This window comes from Chelonia mydas, chromosome 17, assembly GCF_015237465.2.
Source record: "Chelonia mydas isolate rCheMyd1 chromosome 17, rCheMyd1.pri.v2, whole genome shotgun sequence".
Lineage (NCBI taxonomy): Eukaryota > Metazoa > Chordata > Testudines > Cheloniidae > Chelonia > Chelonia mydas.
This window is the reverse complement of record NC_051257.2, coordinates 13636712-13659624: the sequence shown is the minus strand read 5'-3', so window position 1 is coordinate 13659624 and position 22913 is coordinate 13636712. Positions and strand designations below refer to the sequence as shown.

Genomic DNA, 22913 nt, shown 5'->3' with positions numbered 1-22913 from the left:
ATAGGATCATTCTGCTGTAAAATCCTATTTTTACTTTGCTCTTGCTACACAGTCTAGACCTTCTCCTGATATATGCATCATCACATCTGTCTGATAGTTCACATTCTTTTGTTTTAATCCTTCTCTTCCTACATTAGCTCTGCAGCACTCATTATGCAGATTACTGTATTGATTGGAGACCCTCTGGATCCAAATTTAGGGCTGGCTTCAGTGGGACTCTTCGCATGAATAAAGTTACATGTGTAAGTGTTTGCAGGACTGGGGTTTTTTTGTTTGGCAGTTTAAAAAAAGCTTTACAAAACTTCATTTGAATGGAAGTGGTTTCATGATTAATTGCAATGAACTGTTTTGTTTAATTTGAATATTCCCTTGTAGACTTTGAAGCTAAACTCTGCAGTACTGTGCTAGGACATGAGAATGACCAGAAACAGGCCAGTGTAACTTAATCATACAAGCTGCGGCTTAAATTCAGGAAAGCATTTAAACATGTGCTTAACATTAAGCATGTGATTTCTCCCATTTATGTCAATAGAGCTATTCATGTGCTTAATGTTAAGCCTATGCTTTGCTGAATCAGTACCTGAATGAAGAGCAGATGTAAATAAATATCTATACAGTTAAAAATAAATTCAGCATTTAAAATCATTGCACTTTAGACCTTATTTTAATTAACACAATTCATTTTAAAGTAGGAATTTCATTGCAAGATCAGGACCCAAATTTGTCAAATTGTTCACTACTCTTTATTTGCTCACATTTAGGTATTAATGAAAATAACGAGCCTTTTTGGGTTAAATACAGTGAGCAGCTTTAAAACTGGCTATTGACTAAAATAAGGATCCATACCTCATTTGTGGTGTTTACAATAATTCATGATGCTAAGAACAGAGTACCACAAATTCCATAAATGATGTGAATTGTGTTAAGAGCATTACATGATTGGCTTTTAAGACTCTCACTCTATATGATTTGTAATTTGACAATATCCCATCTTTATTTTCTAGACCAACTTCTAAAGACATATATCAAACCAATCAGTGTGCTTTTTAAACTGTTACCAGAAACACATTTTCTTCTATTGATCTGGCTACCCTAATTACTAGAGTGAATTTTTTAGTCATATCCGACAATCCTGGATTTGGCCCCTCTAGTTTTAAACTGTCAAATTCTTGCTCTTTATTTCAAACAAATATGGTAATATTAAGAAATGAATAAAGAAGTTTCTTCAGAATAAATTCATACGGTTAATGTACCCATACAAAGTGCCTGGTTTATGTATTGTTTGTATTATCATAGCACCTATGAGCCTTACTCGTGGACTAGGATTCTATTGTGTTAGGTTCTGTACAGAGTTTTGTACGGTTCCTACTTCAATTGCCCCTTCAGTTTCGGCGCGATATGTTTTTGCTATTCACTCTCTGCATTGCTGCCTGTGGCGTTGTGTGCTCCTAAACAGCAGCTGCTTTCCGCTCCGAGAAAGTGCTGCATTTCAGCGGTGGGTGAAGTTATTACAGACCTTGCACCCACTGAGTCAAATCTTCCCGAGTTCCTCCTCAGTCCTTACTCGGATAAAACTCGTGTTACGGTCAACAAACATTTGGCCTCATTAAAGACTGAACAAAAACAGACTGAAAGTGCTTTTGAGTCTTTTGGCATGAAAGGCACTATATAGTGGACATAATTCTCATTCCAGGCAATATCTGGCAGTGATTTCTACCATGACTTCTTTTCTCCAACTGTTAACTTTGTCCAAGCAGGAACCTATTGCAAAAAAATTTACAAAATAGAATTTAAACCAAATTTCCCCCCCGCCACAGAGAATCAGGAGTAAGTCAGGACTAGAATTTTGGAGTGTGTGTTAACAATATGAATTGGAATCAAAGACAAACCCATCATTTGATTAGACAATCTCTAATTCATCTTAGGTTTGCAGGACTCCTCAGATGATCCTCTGATAAAGGCTTCCCTTTCTAATCAGAACAACTTCTCCTTTTGTACGAGTTCAAACACTTACATCCACCCCCTTCAGTTTTTTCTAGACTGTGGATTCACTCACAAAGTCTTGAGTTGTTTAAAGCCTGCAGCATGCTGGAGTGCTGCCAGGGCAAACTGCAGATTCTCTGTGCCAAGGAATCTGGTATTGCTTAACTTTTAGGCAAAGTACAAATAAAAGATTCAGTCCTTTGGCCATGAATGTATTGTAGTGTGAGACACAGGATCTGTTAGCAAAACACAAATGGTAAAGCACTTAGGGTTCCCTTTGTAAAACTTTAATCCTTCTTTTGCTGTAAGAAAATATGAATCACTCCCCACTCTGCTCCCTTCAGCAGTTCTTTGTTCCTGATGGCAGGACTAGGAAACCACAATGTTCAAGCCAGGGACTGAGCCATCACACCATGTGTGCCCTTCCTAAAAACTAATCACATTGGGAACTACAAAAGGCTTCACTGTCCCTTCACTTTTCATTTCCAGCCACCGTTCCTCCTTAGAAAGAAAGACAGTGTCACATTTCAGGACAACAGTACCTGTATTTTCCCTCAGTGATCTAGCAAAGGCACCCACTCTCAGTCTTCCAGCTCCCCAGGAGCTGCCTCTTTTGGGTGGAGACCTGCATCTCACTCCCTTCTGAGTGGTATTTCCAGGCTGCACAGTTCCCTACCTTCACTGTGTTGTTCTGGGCAGAGACAGGCTGCCCAAGCACACCTGCTGTCTTTCTCTTCGGAGACAGTTAACAGCACAGTTGCCCACGGTTATAGATACCAGACAGCTCTTTTTGGTGCAAGCCTATTTTATTCTTGAGGTAAAAGCACTACAGAGAAAACCTACTAAAAACAATAAAAGAACTTACATGCATGTGAATACATTTACCAGACTTCACCCCACGTCCAACATGGCTCTGGCAGGAGCATTCCTTCAAACCCCCACCCAAAAGAAGGGCTTTTCTGTGGACACAGGTTCATAATAACCTCAGTTCAGAATTAGCATCCATCTTATAGGCCTTTGTAGACCAAGTACTTCCAACCATATTCTAAGGAGTGGGGCTCTCCGTGGACCAGAGGTCCTGGCCGTTTCTGGATCAGGAAGAAGGCCATAAGCCAGTTTAAAACTAGGTTATTTATCTAAAAATCCTTTCTTTGTCAGTTGGTCCCTGGAGAATCCAGTTTGAGCTAGTATATCCAAACCTCTAATTCGGCGGTGTTTCTCTGGAGATGTTACCATCTGAGTGAATTTGCCTAATCCCCCTCTGCTGTGCTCCTGTTTACCTTTCCCGTGGACATACATACAATCTCTGAATAACGACAACAATTTCATTTTTAATACAATGGACCCCAAAGGTATTAACACCTCATTCAGTGAGGGTTAACTTGATTCAGTAAAGTTCATTCAGGATATTGCGGGATATTGTCAATCTGTCACAACAGGGTCCTAGCCAAGCCAGGAGTGCAGAATACGATGGGAGGCAGGGGGGCGGGGAGGGAAGAGTGGAGGGGAATGATATTGCCTCAACCTTTCTTTGTCCATATCATTTTTCATTCTATGAACCTCAGCTAGGGCTGCACACTCCAAAATGTAGCTGCCGATGAAAGATGTGCTGACTTACCCGATTCAGTTTTGTGCAGTCAATAAACAGTTTGTAACCCCTGTGAGATCAACTTGAAAGGGCAAAACGGTCCCTTTTCGCAGATTCATATAATCATAGAAGATTAGGGTTGGAAGAGACCTCAGGAGGTCATCTAGTCCAACCCCCTGCTCAAAGATTCCTCCGGTCCCTGAGGGTGCTGAGTACAGACTAGCTTCCCCTACGCTGTGCTCATATTTAAGCCCACAAATAAAGGGCCTCATTCTGCAACTCTAACTTATGATGATGCCCAGTTCCTCTCTCGCCCAGACCAGTTTTGCACCTGTGTAATTCCATTCACTTCAGTGGAGAGAGTGGCCTGATTTTCAGCAACATGAAAGAAGAATTTGGCGCATAGTGTGTGGTAGTTACTCACATCAGTCTCCCGTAATTACAAGCAATTTTTATTTTGCCATTAACTTCTTTAGGGCCAGAATTTCACCTTCCATTTTTAAATTTTATATATATATAAAAAAGACATAAACAATTGTCTTCAAGTGTGTGTTAGCTCTACCAGGCCACAAACCAAGTGTGGCTCATGCTAATAGAAACACCTCAGATAACTTATCAACTTTGAGCCTGATTCGCCTGGGCTTCTGCAAGCAAGTCGCCCCACTGAAGCCAGTGGGACAGATCTTTAGCTTGTGTAAATCATCATAACTCCATTGTGGTCAATGTTGATGTACATCTAGTTGTGGATCTGGACCAGTGTAGCTGCTCTTGTGAGCAAAGTCTCCTGCTGTTAGGAAGAGTTCGCAGACTCGGGCCATTTGTTAAGTTGTGTGCAGACAGATCTGTTTTCTCTGTGATGGAAATGAATCCAAATCTGAACCCCTTTCAGTCCCTCCCCCTGCCCCTTACCTGTCAGTGACCACTAAGAGGATCTATGTTCATTCTTCACTGTATCCTCCGTCCATTCCTCCAGGTTCCGGTCTCTCCCCTCCCCCCTCATCTGCCTTAGTCACTGTTTCTCTTTTTAGATTCTCAATACATTCCTTCCCTTGCCCCTTCTTTCTTTTTACAGCTACCAGGGAAAACTTAATTGTGCTGTTAAATGTGCATACTTCATGTCTAATTAGAGAGAACTGGTCCTTAAAATTTCAAAAAAGAAAAATGAAAGAATAGGAATATCACTGACAACTGGAGGCCCCAAACATGCCTATTTATGATTTTCCTGATCAGTCCCTCTTGTTCCATGATACCGTAGGTGTGTGAAGGGTAAAATAAACCTGAGTGTTACCCCCTCCCTGTGAACAGAATCACATCCGGTATTTGTCAGAATAAATGCATTACTCAGCTTCTTTCAGGTGCTTACAGGGCTATTTCAGTGCACTCTTTATTTCCCCACAAAGTGGGACTGCTCCGTCTGTCAATATCCATTACTCATTTTCCTATCCTTAGTAACAGACTATAGCAAACACAAACACAGTGGGCTAAATGCAGTCTTCAGATATACCTAGGAAATTCTCTCCCTGCACTGTTGACTTCTGTATCCATTACCTGTACATATCTGAGAGCAATGCTGGCTTGTATAAGATAAATTAATAATAAAGGGTCAGATTGTCAGCTGTATGTCTGTGTAGCTCCACTAAATTCAGTGTACATGAGCTGGGGATGTAGCCCAAAATATTTTTAAAAAAGCAGTACCACTTGTTGAAAAGTTACTATGCAAAATAGTACCTTCTTACTCAACAGATCTGTTCCTTGTATGTGTTCAGAACCCTAGCTACTAATTTAGTGACAACATCAAGCCTAGACTGCTTTTTATTCCTTTTAGTCCTGCAGAGCCAATAAAGCAAACAATGTCAATGTCAGTTTTCAGATTAGTACTACACTTTAAGTGGCATAGGACAAATATAATAAAAGTATTGTTTACTTTCATGGTCAATATGGTTTCCTTGCGAGAGATTTGGACGGTGCAGATGATTGTTAATGGGATATAGAGCCATTGCCTTCTGAGACATTGATTCTGATTCAGTCCTAGTCATTGACTATACAGTGCCGTGTGTGAATATGATAGGTTTATTACTGCTCAGTTATCCAGGGAAGATTTGAAAGGCCATGGAAACTTAACTCACCCCATCTATCTAAGGTACTGATATGGTCCCATTACTACGGGGTGTGAACACCTCACAAACTTCAATGTATTTATCTTCACAGCATTCCTGTGAGATACTGAAGTGCTATTATCCCCATTAAACTAAGGAAGAGAGGCTAAATGACTTACCTAAGGTCCCACAGGAAGTCCATGGCAGAGCAAGGAATTGAATACAGATCTCCTGTGATCCATCTACATCCTTAACCACTGGATCATGCTTTCCCCCACTTAGAGTATGGTTGCCCTTCCGGATCACACCTGAAACACACTGTTGGGCAAATGTGAGAATGGGCTCTGCCATTACCTGGGGTTTGTGTGCTGGGTGGATAAATACAGGCTATCCATTTCCAAGTCTGTCATTCTGGCATCTTTAACAAGAACTAAATTCACATTAAAAAGAGCAAAATAAATAACACGTTCCTGCAGAGTACGTTAATTACACATATTACATCCAAAAGCAATTATCCTTTAATCAGCAGTCTGGTAATAATATAAGTACAATGAAGTGGAAGTTGCATTAAGTTCATTACCACGACTAAATAAACTGATATGTTCATGATAGATAAAAGTATTTTGGACCAGGTCTTCAACTGGTATAAATCAGCATAGCTCCACTAAAGTCAGTGGAGCTACCTGCTGATTTTGATGGAGCTACGCCAACTGAGGCTTTGTTTTGAGGTGGTAGCAGAATTGCTCTAGTTTAGTGCCAGATGCTAATTTGCTGTATGTGGGGGTTTGCTTCTTCCATAATAAATTAGGTGCTTTGATTTGAAAAACTCACAGATTAGGACTAGATGATCCCTACCCCAATAACATGTGCCATACACACACACACACACAAAGATCTCCACCCCAAACATTTCTGAGATTAAAAAAAATTAGATACATATTTTCTCTGCTATTTTCCATTCTCATTTGTTGTGTTCAGTCCAGAAGCAGAAGTGATGAAACACCACGACAGAGGTTGTTCTCACTGTACTTCCAATGCAAATGGAAACAGGAAGTGCCAGAAAGCTCACAAGAAGGACTACTTCTCAGTTTTGCAGAACTATGAATGTCAAATAAGCATCCAAGCTTTTGGGTACTTAGCCAAATCTCTGGAATTTTGGGGTTCATCCAACACTAATTCTCATATGGGTTGTGGGAAATTTGGGAAGAAAAAGAAGTCCTCCTGAGAAGTATCTGGAAGTGGTGTCCTGTTATGAAATCTGAAGGGTTTGCTAACTAGGGACATGTACAAATACAGTTATCTTGGAGGTCTATTGTAGCCACTAATTGTTATTTGTGGGAACTGCCTGAAATGATCAGTTTTAGAGCTTGTCTCTTGGGGATACTTGGGAAAGTTAACCTGCATTAACTAAGGCTGGTCTATACTTAAAGTTAAGTCAACCCAGCTACATTGCTCGAAGGTGTGAAAAATCCACACCCCAAGCAACATAGCTAAGAATTCTTCCATTGACCTAGCTACTGCCTCTCAGGGAGATGGATTACCTACACCAGTAGGAGAACCCCTCCTGCCACTGAAGTGAGAGTCTACACGGAGGTACTGCTGCAGCGTTTCAAGTGCAGACAAGCCCTAAAGATGTGAATTTAAAGTGGATTAATCAAACTGCATTAAATTATGTGTGGACACTCTCATTCAGAATTAAAGAGGCCTCAATTTGGGTTAGCTTAATTCCCTGTATAGACAAGCCCTTAGTGATCGTCACCATTATGAAATTAGCTTTTTAGCCAGATTTTCAAACAGGCCTCAACTCCCTCCCTAAATTTGTGCCCAGGAGTTCTGTTTCTCACAAATCAAATAAATAACCCTGATTTGCATATGCCAACACACTCTTGTGAATGGAAGTTTTGTATGTGTAATAGATCCCCCACCTAAGTAGTCAACAGGGTTTGAACTCATGACATTCTGTACCACAGCATGCACTTCTATCACTTGAGCAGAAGAAGTAATTCCATTAGCTGATGGCAGTAGTTGGCTGTTATCCTACAGGAATGAAGCTTCACTTGGGAAACGGGTACATTCTTTTCATGTGTTAACAGGTTGAACTAAAGACTATGGAGGAGTCCAAGGTTTATCTTGACTAGCTAATTCAGGTTAAAACTACAAGCTGACTTGTCTTCACTAGGAATTTATGTTGTGTTAGTTACCATATGTTAGCAAACACGAAGTGAAAAACACACCTTTAGCCTAGCTCACTCAAGGCTGGTGGACTAGCCAGTGGAGCTAACTGCAGTACACACTTTGCCAATATGTTACACATGCATGTAATATCCAGGAGCAATTTCAGAGGCTGTTTTTCAATATTGGGTCCTTTAAATCTAATACCAGTTGACGTTTGCTGGATTTTTTAGGCGACAAGTGATACAATGGAATTAAAAACAAAAAGGCAAATCACAACTTTCCAAGCACAGGAAAAGTCTCCTTTTAAAGCTCTCTCTTTTCATGATTCTTGCTGTTCAATAACTTCTCAGACAGGAATGTATTTTTGCTGTCATTCTGCATGTATTTTTCAGTGGCTTCCATTGTTATTTGGCATATATATTAAAATGATGCACTATTTATCTCCATCTGAGACTCCAAGACGTCTGTGTAGCCTTCTCCCCTGTAGGAATATCACTAATAAATCACTGCTTATAAGGGCCGTATTACTTCCCACAACTCTGCCTTTGAGAACTGGGAGATTGCAAGGAGAAGAAATCTTTCTAGCATGGTGGGACATTCTACTGCACAGCCCTATTACTGTAGCTTTCAGTGGTTCCTGCATGTTGTCAGTTCTGTCACAGCAAGCACAGCCTTTCCCTCTATGGTCAGAGGCCAGCGCATGGAATCCCATAACCTCAGGCCAAAGATTCTGTGTTAAATTTAAAAGGATTAGGTTCTCCCTTTTCGTTTATCTTCCCATTGCCGTAAGGAGTCACTTGTATTGAAATAGCCCTGGAACATGGCTTAAAATTAGCTTACGTTGAATAACATCTTTTAAGTTTATCCTGAGGGAGCTGGGCTTTTAAGAATCAGATAATTGCTGTAAAATTTTCTCAAGACCTTTGCCAAACAGACAGTCTCATTTTAAAGGGTAACTATCCAGTGAGCCTTATCCACTGTGACTTTTCACAGCAGGGCTGCCATACAAGTGTCTTGTGATGTCCTCAAACTCATAACAATATCTTTAAATTAATTTGATGCAACATTGCTCCTCTCTTGTCCACATATTAACAAAGCATGGAACTGAAACTATGGGAAAAAGAGAGGTGAAATGCCTTGCTTAATGTTACACAGTGAATTGGCAATAGATCTGGGAATAAAACCCTGGGTCCCTTTGCTCAAACTGCATGATACAAATAATGCCTGCTAAGGGGCTTGCTTTAATCGGCAAAAAGAAAAGAATTCAGAGATAAGGCCAACACACTTTTCGTTCAGCATTGTAGGTCTGATTGTCCCTGGTATGCTAGCGGTGTAAGTGGGTGAAGGAAAGAGAATGGTCCAAATGATCAAGTGGCTGTTAATAGTGACGCAGTAAACCTCCATTTATGAAAATCTTGTAACACAAGACTATTTCGGGTTGGTTATTGTAACACTTTTTGGGAAGGAAAGGTCTAGGGAAAGTAGATCTGGGAATTAGCACTCCATCAAGGGTAAAAGGCCAGCTGGGAAAGGGGTGATGAAGAGGCCGAAGCTGAGAGCATTTGAGACAGCAGTTCTGGATTACAGACAGACAGCCCATTGTTTAGGGTTTAGGATGGGTGTGGGGTCCCCCTAGAGGGCTGTCCTGTGCAAAATTCAGATCTGGGAACTCTTTGGATCTAGGTGTTGGTTCAGATTTGTAGTAGGATCTCTCTAAATCTAAGTCGGGTCTCTGCCTCAGTTTCCCCATAGTGTCAATCATTCACCAGCTCCCAGTGCTGCAGGGTTATTGCAGAGATTTAACCCTTTGGCTAAATCTAAAAGAACATCACTTCCAGAGTTTTACTCAAACTCCAACATAAACCCCAAACCAAATCTTCTCCCCGCAACTTTTCCACAGGCCATCTGGAGGTCTATCTTCTTTCACTTTGTCTTCAGCCCTTTTCCTGGGCTCTAATCAAACTTCGTTTTCCCTGTTGTATTCAGGCGCTGCTGCATCTCTTCAGGTGAGGCTCATCTTTACTCCTGAACACCTATAGTTGTAATTTACTATGTGCAGCCGCTGATACATCAGTATGTAGGGCTTACTGGCAAATTCCATTAAAAGGGCAAATGGAGTCAGATTTGATTACTCTGTATTTGCATTCTATTGCATTTGAATAGACTTTTGCTAGAAACTGGACCACAGGGTAAAAGTAAGGAGGTGGAAAGAAAGGGAGAAACTAAAAGATCAAACAGTAGCCTGTGACGGGTTAGCCAATAGAAAAAGTAATGGAGTAAGAATTGGTGCCTGAAAAGTTAAATAAAAGGAAAGTCACAAGAAGCAGTAAGAGTACAAAGCAGTAAGATGAGACAAAGATTTCATGTGTTTTATCACATAAATATGGGCCAGAGTCTAACATCCTCATTCAGAAGTATCTTACTCCACAGAAAGTCTGATTGTTTTCAGTGAGACTTCTTGCTGATTCAGATACTACTCAGCATGAGCAAGGTGCCAGAGACTCTGGCCTTGTGAATTTACAAACCTTTTAAAATAAAGGGTAGATTCCTAGCTGGTGTAAATTGTCATAGCTGCATTGACTTCACTGGGCAAGTTACACCAAATGATGTTCTGGCCAGAGTTTATAAATCTAATTGACTGCAATAGACTGGAATCAGGGACTCTATATAACCTACCATATGATGGCAAGAAGTACTCCGACATTTTGAAGTCTGTTATGGCAAGCATGTCTGCACTAAAACCCTTGCTAAATATCCCTAAAAATATGTTGGTGTGCAAGGAAATTGTGAGTGTTTAAGGGTGTCCTGTCATAGAAAATGCTGGGATTGCTCTGTTTTGTTTTTTTTCAAATTATAAGGAAAAAAATGCCTTTAGGCTGTGACCTTGGTAGCAGTTGGATGTGAAATTTTATGTTGAAAGCCTGAAGCTTGGAAATTTCATAGAAGATTTGCTACAGCATCAGCTGCTGCACCTTAATACACCATGGGTATAGAAAGTATAAACATGTGCTCCACCATTGTTACTGGTTGGCTAAAGCAGTGCTGGAGTTGGAAGACCAGGAGTGACTCCTCAGTCATAAGGTTACAGCTCACACTGTCCGACCTACTGTTTTTTTTCTTGTCACAGAAGTAGTGCATTTGTGTGCGTGGCACATGTAACCATAGTTACAGTTACTGTAATAGCTTTAATCCAAGAATCACAAAAGTGCTTTATAGATGTTGGCTCGCCATAGATGTTACACTCATTTGACAAATGGGAAGGAGGGACACATAGTGGTTAAATACTTTGCCTAAGGTCCCAAACGGAGTCTGTTGTAGAACTGGGAATAGAACCATTTACACAACACTGACCAGGTCAAATACATAAGTAGAACTGACAGAGACTTTCAAAAATATATAGTTTTCAAGGGTTCCGTTTCATGAAAAGTTTCTTTAAGGCTTGTTAAACTCATACAAATTTCAAAAAAGACACTAAATCTAAGCTCTTTAAGCGATAGCTCTTATTTTTAATTTGTTTCTTGGATACTAGCACTTAGCAAGAGTGGGAAAATCAGCCCCTTTGAAACAGACAATTAAGCAAGGTCGTTGGCGCAAGGAAGCTAGGATCATTCAAGAAACAACTATTTTGAATGCTAACCCGGGGATACTATTAACCAAGGTACATTGCCAGTGGCCAAACAGTCATTCCTTCTGTGCACATTTTATTACACTCTTATGAATGAAATCTAGCCAGTGTCTGCCCAAGCCATTATGGAGCGAGGCTCAGAGAAGGTTCTCATCTGTGTAACTGCATACCTTCATGTATGAGGTGGGAGGAATATTTGAGTTTTTCTTGGAGAGGTAGCACTCACAAATGACTGTAATGACATAAGTATGCAGACTCCCATGTGATCCAGATCACATCGCACCTGTGGACTACTATGCAATGGTCACACTGAAAGCTTCTTGAATTGCTCGAATTAATACACTGAAGTTTTGTATGGGCTTCTTGTAAAAGTTGGGACTGGATTCTTTGGAGTGTCTCTTTTCTGTTATTCAGAGTCTTGGTTAGGGAGCTGGAGGGCATCGCCAGAGGACATGAGTCACACTAAATCAAATCCGATTGAAAAGGTAGTTTGAGTCTTTAAAATGCATATAGTAACATTGCAGTGAGACACTCCAACATATCTGATTTTAGAGTAACAGCCGTGTTAATCTGTATTCGCAAAAAGAAAAGGAGTACTTGTGGCACCTTAGAGACTAACCAATTTATTTGAGCATAAGCTTTCGTGAGCTACAGCTCACTTCCATTTTACAATTTGCTAAATGACAGCAGTGAAAACTTATTGTGAAATCTATTTATATACAGTAACCCCTTGTGGGACCTCAATGACCAACATAAATTCCATTATTCTGCTTGTCCACTTGATGATCCCAATCACTGTCCTAAAAATTCTAGCTGTGATTGTGGGATCAGGGGACCGAGAGTTTATATCTGGGAATTACACTAACACAATAGAAGTTTTAAAATTCATTTCACTTCCAACAATGATGATATAGTAACCTGGGAAGATACAGCTTCCGGATCAGGATTTCAGAACAATCAAACAAAAGGCTACCCCTGATGAATCCATGCCTGGTTTTAAACCAGGCCCAATGCATGCTGGGATGATCTTTGGAAGAAGTAGTAAGGCTCTGCAGACATATTCAGTAAAGCTGATGGTCTCATCCTGAGCATGAATTCAAGTATTCGTAGCCTGAGACACTGAATTGCCAAATACAAATCTCCAAGAAGGAAGAGACATCCTTGACATAATTGACATACAAGCGAAGGAAGCCTGAAGCCCATAACTCTGGTTCAAAGTATACCTTCTCTACCTAGAAGCCCTCTCTCCTACAGTCCTTGACATGGCACATTAAATCAGCAAATCGTAATAGAGATAGTACCTAGTTTCTTCTGAACTGGTTTTGACCAGCCGCAGAAGTGGATGGACCCTATGAGAGAAGCTGTCCTCTCTGGTATTTGTAGACCAGCGCAATACCAAAAGTACTGAAATCTCATGAGACAGTCTGATCGTGTGATGTTTCCAGAATGACTTCCTGATCAATAGGTTTGGATGGGAAACTGAAGACTGTCAGGTTTCAGAGTAGCAGCTGTGTTGTCTGTATCCGCAAAAAGAAGGTACAGGAGACTTATTTCCACCAGTATGCTCACTCTTTATTTTTAATCTAAGGAGTTTTGTTCAGAAGAAAGTCTGTTGTATTCAGGGGTGATGGATACGCAAGAAAACTGTTATGACTGATCTCTTTTTCTATAGCCTTGCTTTAGGCAAGCAGAAATAGGCAGCTAGATAGCTATTATCAGTTACTGAATAAGCATCTGTGCCAAGATATTAACCTCGCTATAAACTGAAAAAGGCTTTCTTCAATACCACATGCTGGGATTTGATTTCTGCTATACTGTCTTAAGAGTACACATTCCCTGGAACAACCCCCTATGTTATGCATCCAGTTCTTTATTAACTCTACATTCTGTGCACCAGACACCCCGTGAGTAGAAACACACATATACAATAGTAACAAGTCATTTTTGTTTACAAATTAGGTCCTTAATTTTGTCCATGGCTAAAAGAAAATTAAATACTATAAATAAGCATATACTGTGCATATCTACTGAGCAGCAAGAACAGTACATGCATAGTTTGCAAAGCAGATCAGGAAGGCTTTCAAGTATAGATTATTGTTAGCCACTGATTGAACTGTTTATCCACTCTGCTTTAATACTTAAACTCAAAGGGAAGTTTGTGTTTTCTTGATTTGTTGATTTCTGTTCCCCATGGCTCAGAAAGATCGGAGTTTACAAACAGAGTTTCAGTGATGTACAGGAGACTGACCAATGATGTAGTTAATTTAAAATCTCTTTGGTTGTGTATAGTGCATGCCCATAAATACATGCTCTTTTTTTAAAAAAGCAGTCAAAGATATGACAGAAAGCAAATGAAAATTTGGCCCAAGACCAGCTGTCTATAAAATCTGTTTTTCTTATCTCCAACATAGACTTCCTTTAGGGAGAAGAAAATAATTGGTGGTCCACCACATGGGAGCCACTTTGTTAATACAACCAAGTTAGACAACTTACCTGAAGCTTGCTAGATAAGTAAGCCTGATTCTGTTCTCACTTCAATATAAAGCCAGATGTAATAGCAATGCAGTCACCATAAATCCAACTGTAATCCCAGTGTCCCAATGTAATTGAGAATGGAATTCATATTTACCCAAACCAGCTGAATCTCCTTCTGAGTCTGCAAATTTGGGCCAAAAATTTTGTGAGAATAGGCTTTTTAATGATTTTCCCAGTCTTTCCTCATTCCATACAAACTTTGCAATACCTCCTGGCCTCAACCCAAAAGTGCAGAGACAGGCAAAAATGAAAGATAGTGGGTGCAAATTTCCTATGGTTTTGGAACCTCAAAATCAAAATGCTTGTTTGAGTTTGGTGTGCGGGGATGGGCAAAGGGCAGGGGATGAGGCAGACGCAGGGCAAGAAGATGTGTTTCTAGACAAACTCTCCAGGTTTAGCCCCAAATGGAACAGCTGGGAAACAGCCATGGGGCCTGCTGTGGCCTCAGGATTAGAGCACTAAACATGGAGTGATTCCAAGGCTGAAGTATCGTTTTAGTGGAAGCTAGATACAGCAGCTATATTCAATATGTCTCCTTCAGCCCGCGTGTAAGGTGATGAGTCATCCCTGAACTAGAGTTTGAATAAATGAGGCCTTCCTGTGCTAGGCTCCAGCCAATCCACAAGCCAGGACCTGGTCTGGTGACACTTGGGGTGGGTATATAAACCTTGTGGCAGAAATAGTAGCTCATTTTACTCAATGTTGCTTCATGGATTGGAACTCTCCCCTGCCTGTCAGCGGTAACACACTCCGTAAGCCTTAGCCACCTCCTGCCTTGCTCTTGCTTCAGCCCCATTTCTAGTCCTGCTCCGGCCTTGTTCTTGCTCAGGCCTTGTTCCAGCCCCACTCTGGGCTCCTGATTCCAGCTCTGACACCTCCTGCTCTGCCCACTCGATGTGACTGCCATGGCTCTGACCATGCCCATCGTGGTTTCTTACACTGTCAGCCTTTACTTGTATGGACATGAAAATTTAAAAAAACACAAACCCAACCAAAACCCCTTACTTGCTATATACATATTGTAACTTGTACTTTAAGTGTAGTACTAATTGTACAGGAGAACTAACTAGACTCTATTTCCTCTTCAGTTCAGGAGAATGGTTTAGAAGTCTAGAGTATAACTGTGAACCAGAGAAAGGAAGAATATTAAAGTCACTTAATAGACTAGGATAAATGTTTGCCTCTGTCTTATTTATCTGTATTTAGAGATTCATACTGAGGATCGTTCAGCCAGCTTTTTTTTGATCTTTTGTCTCTTATTTGTGTATAAGAGCCAAGTGAAATAATAGCAAGAAACTAACAAGCCATGGAATTCAGGATACAAGGCCAACAATTCCACTAAATATGAATCATCTCTGTTAATATTCTTTCTGCCAAATTCTACTTTTTGCTTCACATTAAAGAAAAATTAGCTATCGTTGGGACAGATAAAAAATGCACTGAGTGCGAGTTGGTCTGTGTGTTTTCAAAACAAACGGTGCTAATGCTTTTAATTAAGGGGTAGGGAAAATGAAGGGCTTTATCATCCAGTCTCCTCGGGCTATTATTTCATTGTGGATAGGGCTTCTGTTGTTCTAAATGTCGACCGTTTTTGAAGGATTTGCTGTTAAATCTAATGTAGTTTGCATTTAAATTCCAGTGTGCCACATGAGTCCTCATTTATTTGATAAGGAACCATTGTTATGAAGAAGAATGCAGCACTTAATTTGTATTGCTTAAGGGAGCTCAGGAATGCTGCATTTGCTCGTTTTGCATGTTAACGATATCATTGGGTCGGAAATTAATATGCAGTATGATATAGTTGAGCAAAATTTGGAGGTGAAATTATAAAATCTGTCAGATTATTCACACACAGTGCTTCTAAAAGGACATGTTTTCTGTTGTATATCCAGGAAACATGCACACAAAGCAGTGCTGACAGCTTCATCACTGTTTCTGAGTCTCAGCTGGCTTTGGAGGGAGTGGCCATTAGCAGGGATGAGAGGATAATTTCATTTTTAATGTTCATTTAAGCTCTGATCTAATGCTCAGAAAGATCAGTGGAAAGACTCCCATTGACTTTATTGGATGCTTAAGTTGGACCTTTATGGCTTGATCCAATAAAGTCATTGGAAAGACTGCCCACTAACTTCAGGAACCATTGGATTTGGTCCCGCAAAGATGTGCATGGATGCTTAATGTTGTGCACTGCAAATACTCCCACTGATTTCAGTGGAAGTACTCACAGTGCATTAAGTTAAGCACGTGAGTATTAGCGGGATCAGAGCCTTAGTCCTTAAAATATTTGGCTGTCAAAAAGGATAACAATTTGTGCGGGAGGGGGTGTGCACATGGGCCACTGTTCATTAAGAACTGGTCTGTGGCCACCAGCTGATTTCACTCAAGCCACTCGTGATGAGATTTCAGTATTAGATCTGGTTAGAAAACTGGGGGTTTTCTTCTGGGAAAAAATTGATTTTTTTTGGTTAAAAGTATTTTAACCAAAAAATAAAATATTTTGGGTTTGAAAAGCTGACTTGGTGCTTCAGGGGAGTTGTAGTTCATGTGCCTCATGCCCCTGTTCTCCTCCATAGGCCGTGCTCCTTGGTCGGACTGCATCTCCCATGATGCACCATGTTTTCTCCTCTTGGTGTGGGAAGGTGGTGCATCATGAAGTCCAGTTGGTCAGCCCTGCCCATAGAGGAGAAAGGGACTATGAGGTATCCGAACTATCCCACGAGTCACTGCAGCAGCATTTCAGAATCCAGATATTTCAGTTATCAGGCTTTCAGTTTTTTGTCAAAAATGTTGTTTTGTAAACAACACCATTTTCCATTGATAAAAAGTTTCACTGGAAAATTTTTGACCAGAACTAATTAGTATCTTTCTGTCACTAATGACCTAAACTAAATTTGATGTAGAAGCAAAAGGCCCCAGAGCTCCCATAACTAGATCCCAAAGGGTACATCTACACAGCAACTAGACACCTGCAGCTGGCCCGTGCCCGTCAACTCAGGCTCACCGGGCTCAGGATGAGGACTGTTTCATTGCTGTGCAGATTTCTGGGCTCGGGTTGAGGCCGGGCTCTACGACCCTGCAAGGCGAGAGGCTCACCCGGAAGTCTACACAGCAATGAAACAGACCCACAGCGTGAGCCCAAGTCGGTTGGCCCAGGCCAGCCGCGGGAGTCTAGTTGCTGTGTAGACAGACTCAGAGTGTCCATGCCAGCTTCCCAGGTCAGAAGACAAGAGAGAAAAAAGGTTGTGCACATTCTGTGACAGAAAAAGTGTGACTTTTCCTTTTGTTTAATTCCTGATGCTAATCCAGGATAATGGAGCTATTAGATGTTGGCATCTCTAACGTGGTTATCGTTTCAAAATGAATTGTTTCTGCTAATGGTAGTAATCTTGCTACAACTAAAGCAATGAAATTGAATTATTAAGTACTAGAGTAGAAAAAACCATGAAGTATTGTAATGCTTATTGAAACTAAGGGTCAGATAGCTGTCTGAAAAAGAGTGTATTTAAGGTAGATTATTGATAGTTCCTATATGAACTAATTTAATACGCCAATTGTTCTGAGATTCTATGTTAAATTTTATAATGACTATAAATAATAGAAATAATCTGCACTTAATACATATCACCTTTCATCCAAGGATCTCAGATAATTCACAAAAATGAATTAGACCTCATACCATCTATGAGTCAACGAGTGATACCTTTACTCAAGTAGAGTAGTGTTTGCCTCCCATTGACTCCCATAGGATGACTCATGGTGTAAGGTACAACCCAACCTGAGTGTCACTATCTGGCCCTAGACATGGTAGAGAAGTACTGTAAATAGCAACTTTATAGATTGGGAAACCAAGGCACAGGGATTTTCTGTGACTTGCCTCATTTAAAGCATGTTTGTTAAGTATGACCCAGTGGTCAAGCCAGGAATAGAAGCCAGACTTCCTGACTCCTGCTGCCTGGCTTCTACCACAAGACCAGACTGCCTTATAGGAAACAACATGTGCTTATGGGGAAATACAGTGTGTTTTCTAATGATCATATATGATAGAATTTGCATTAAGGGGTGAAATTCTTCCCTGTGCAACCCAAGGCCTATTTGCTTAGTCATGGGCTTAACTGCTGCATAGGCTTGTGCTGTCCCTCTGTTCAAGGGTGAATTTCACCCTAGTGAGGACAATACCACCTCTTAAATACTAGGCTTATTTCCTGACTTCAAAGGATATTGGGGACAGAGCTCTGTTTGTCTATGGGAATAATTTAAGACTGAGGTGCTTTGGTGACTCTTCTGCACCACTAAATACTACACGTATATTTGATTTTTTTTCCTTGCTGATATCCATGAGGGGTTCAGGCTTTGCTTCTACAGCTAGGATAAGAGTCTAGATTAGATGAGGAGGGAGGGGGAGTGTCTTTTATTATTCCATTTTACAGTGGAAAATACCCCAGAGAATTCAACTTTCCATATACCACAACGGATTTGCAAACCCCAAAGTAGCAAGAGCATAAAAATCTAATTGTTTTAAGCCACATGCTGTGCGGTAAATCATAATTTTAGGGATGGGGTTCTGTTCAACCATGCCAAAATAATGGGTCAGATCCTCAGTTGGCGTAAATCAGAATAGCTCCCTTGTTTCCAGTGAACCATCTATACCAGCTGAAGATCTGCCCCAATGTTTTCAAACAATATTTACAGTTGTTCTATCCCAGTTATTGAAGAAGAAGAAAGAAAGAAAACTGGCACCAGTAGTAAATACACCTACCTATGAATGCCCTTAATGTTTTATAGTTCCTAAGAATATATCCAGTGGGACTGTATTTCTTCTATTATCTTTTTGTGCATATGTTAATGCCAGCACCTGACACACTCTCATTTTTCTTAATCCTGTTCTCTTAATGGATACTGTGAGCTTGGCTGGCCTTCCACAGGATGAGAGTAATAATTTTGCTTCATCAATTAGAGAGCAAGAACTTTTGCAGCATTCTGGAGTCAAATCTTTCACACCCACCCACTTGAGAGTAACTCTGACTATTGGTAGAGCTGGGAAAATTATGCAACAAAATATTGTGTGAATATTTGTCCAATGTTTTTAATGAATTTGCTTCAGCCACATGATTGTCATTGTTATTCATTAGTGAGGCATATTTCCTTCTCTGGAATTATATTGTTGTTATAATTGACATCACCCTGCAGATCCCACCCACGATCAGAGCGCCATTTGATTAGGCATTGTGCAAATACATAGCAAAAAAACCCAACCAATTGCTGTTCTGGAGAGCTTATGTTCTAAATAGACAAGAGAAAAAAGGGGGAGTGAAAGGTAGTAGTAGTATTCCTACTCTGCTAGTGGGGAACTGAGGCACAGAGAGATTAAGTAACTTGCCCAAGGTCACCCAGGAAATGTGTGGCTGAGCCAAGAATTGAACCCAGATCTCTTAAGTTCAGTGCCGTAACCACAGAACTCCCCTTCCTCCCTTTAACGTATATAGGCAGTTGAATTTTGTGCAGTCTTACTTCAGTGGCAAAATAATATCTCCCAGATAATGCTCCAATTCTACAAGCATAGTGCTTACTACTGTGAAGCTGGTGGCCCGACTGAAGTCAAAGACTTTCCAAAGACTCCAATGGCATCAGGATCAGGCCTTATTTTAGGTATTAGGTAACTTCCATTGATTAAATAAACCTATAGTCCTTTAAAAAAAGAAAAAGAAAAATGACAACTAATAATTTTGCATTGCTGATAATGCTGTTTCTATTGTTTTTTTTCTCTTCCTGCAGGACACCTGCTATGATTGGCTGTTCGTTTGTTGTAAACAGGAAGTTCTTTGGAGAAATAGGTCTTCTGGATCCTGGAATGGATGTATATGGAGGAGAGAACATAGAGCTAGGAATCAAGGTTTGTGAAATTGTTACCATTCTGTGCAATTTTTCTTGAAATTGTATTCTTAAAAAACTCATGCACAAGGATCTTTTTTAAAGACCAAAATCAATTAGAATCTGCATTAGAATCAAGCACGATACTTTCAGTGGCACCTTAAAGAAAGAGTCCAGAAAACATTTAGTTACTTCTTGGGAGCATATATTTTCTCCTGTTCCCCAACATTTGCATATGGAGCCTATGCAAGGCCTGCTAAAGCCAAAGGGAGCATTTTCAATTATTTAAGTGGGCTTTGGATCAGGTCTATAGCATCAGTTCATGATAACAAGTTATAGATATGCAAAATATCAAATCCACTGTCAAAGAAAATATCATGCCTGTGTCTCTCACAGAAATAGACTCATGGAAGGTGATGGGACTACTCGTTGTGAATACCACAAGCATGATTTGAATGCTAAAACATCTTTTACAGACATTTAACAGCCACAACATAAAGTGCATGTATAAATTGGTGTAACCCACTTTAATTATGATATATCAATAGACATATTTTCAGTAACTGCCACAATAAATCTACACAAGAAACTCCTACTTACAATATCTACCAGTGCAACTTCAGTTCATTACCATAAAGATATTAGATGTGGTTTAATGATTTGATCGTTTCCATAATTAGGGCCCTACCAAATTCACGGCCATGAAAAATGCATTATGGACTGTGAAATCTGGTCTCCTTCCCCTCCCCATCCCATGAAATCTGGTCATTTGTGTGGTTTTATTCAATAATGTACAGATTTCACGGGGGAGACCAGCATTTCTCAAATTAGGGGTCCTGACCAAAAGGGACATGCAGGGGGGTCCCAAGGTTATTTTAGGGGGGGTGTGGAATTGCCACCCTTATTTCTGCGCTGCCATCAGAGCTGGGTGGCCAGGGAGCAGTGGCTGTTGACCAGGTATCCAGCTCTGAAGGCAGCACCCCATCAGCAGCAGCGCTGAAGTAAGGATGGCAATATCATACCATGTCACCCGTACTTCTGCGCTGCTGCCTTCAGAGCTGGGCAGCCCGAGAGTGGCAGCTCCTGACTGAGGGCGCAGCTCTGCAAACAGACGTGCAGAAGTAAGGGTGTCAATACCATACCGTGCTATCCTTACTTCTGCACTGCTGCTAGCCGCAGCTCTGCCTTCAGAGCTGAGCTCCCGGCCAGCAGCCGCCGCTCTCCAGCTGCCCAGCTCTGAAGGCAGCACCCCCGTCAGCAGCAGCGCAGAAATAAGGGTAGCAGTATTGCAACCCCCTGCTACAATAACCTTGCAACACCCCCACCCTCCTCCTCGCCCCACACACACACATATAATTCCTTTTTGGGTCAGGACCCCTACAATTACAACACCATGAAAATTCAGATTTAAATAGCTGAAATCCTGAAATTAACGATTTTTAAAATCCTATGACCTGTGAAATTGACCAAAATGGACCCTGAATTTGGTAGGGCCCTATCCATAATATGTCACAAAATGGTTCATATACAAAAGATTTCAATGCTTGCAAAGGCAGAGTCTATGGAGATCCAATCAAGCCTGGGCTTAGAACATACTATTGATTAGATTAAGGAACTGATAGTGAGAGAGACTTGAGACTTGCTCATAACTGAAAAGTTGAATTAACTGTTTGCTGTTATAAAAAATGAAAAATCATTGTTTATTTGATAGATTTTCCAACTTGTATTTGCTTTGCTAGAAAATCAAAAGCAATTGATAAAATCTATTTTTATTGGGTGTGAGGAATAGTAATCTCATTTAAACAAGAGAATAGAAGATAAAGCCTTTAAATATGCCATGCAATTCCACTCTTTATGGGGTAATTATTGCACCATGAGCATGCAATTGATGCTCTTGGTCTAGAGGTATCAAACTCTCTTGTGACCACCTTCATTTGTTTGTTTCACTTTTTTGTGTTGCTATCATTCAGTGATTGACAGAGATGGTATACTATTTAGTAGAACTATTCTTCTCCTAGTGAATAATTCAACCCGTCTCTTTGGTCTTGGAGGATTTCATGGGAGATTGCTGGAAAAATAAGATAGATGTTCAAGGCACAAGCAATGATCAGAGATGTAATATTTTTTTTGACATTGTGGATCTATTAAAAGGAGAACTAGAATATCTCTAGTTGAAAGATTTTGAAAATTCCCACCACCCCTATCCTAATCTTTATTTTTCCAATGTGTATACATGCGCGCACACACATTATATATATACACTCTGGCCAAGATTTTCAAAAGTAATTAGTGGTTTTGGGTGTATAAACAGGTGGGGCTGAAACTTATGACACTTTTAAAAAGGCCTGCTTTTCAAACGGTGCTAAGCATGTCCCCTCTGAAAATCAGCCTCCTTTAAGGTGTCTCAAGTTGGGCACCCAAAACTGCTGGTAAATAAAATCTCTAGTCACTTTTGAAAATGTTGGCCTTCTTGTAAAGCTTACAGTTACACCATTTGGGCCCAGTCTTGCTCATAGTGAAGTTGATAGGTTTTTGCTCCTAAATTCAATAGAATGGTGGCTCTTGTCATAGTTGGTTTGGTTTGCACTTTATACCAAGATTCCATTTATAAATGGTTTATACAGGGTTAATAAATAATTAATAGACATTTTAATAAATGGTTCATTAATTATAGATTATTATAGCATCCAACCAACCAATACATTGTTTTAAACTCTGGCTTACAGCCATCTATAATATGCTTATAACACCTATTAACCCTCAGAAACCATTGCTAAAGTTTATCTTAATATAAAATGGTTGATTGGTTGCTGAATAATTTTAAAGTGTGGCAGTTGTCAAAAAGTAATTGTGTGGTTCTTTGTTTACTCTGTCTCAATGCCTCTCAGCTCAAAACTGGCTCAGTTTACAAGTCCAAAGATAATGGTTTTCTCTTTGGTGATGCTGCAAGTTCCACCTTCTTTCTGAAAATCATGCTGTATTTTAATATAGTTTAATATTTATATCACTAAAAATCCCATCATATGTTTCTGGGTGCATGTAT

At 40.3% G+C, this 22913-nt stretch overlaps 1 protein-coding gene across 2 annotated transcripts in view; it reads left to right on the top strand.

Annotated features, from left to right (window-relative positions):
* GALNT17 (polypeptide N-acetylgalactosaminyltransferase 17) overlaps positions 1–22913 on the top strand; it is a 279198-nt gene that overhangs the window by 165572 nt on the left and 90713 nt on the right. For both annotated transcript variants that reach the window (XM_007054159.4, XM_043530935.1), the window contains exon 6: positions 19775–19892. In XM_007054159.4, the coding sequence (XP_007054221.2) occupies positions 19775–19892 (118 nt within the window). The remainder of the gene's footprint in view (positions 1–19774; positions 19893–22913) is intronic.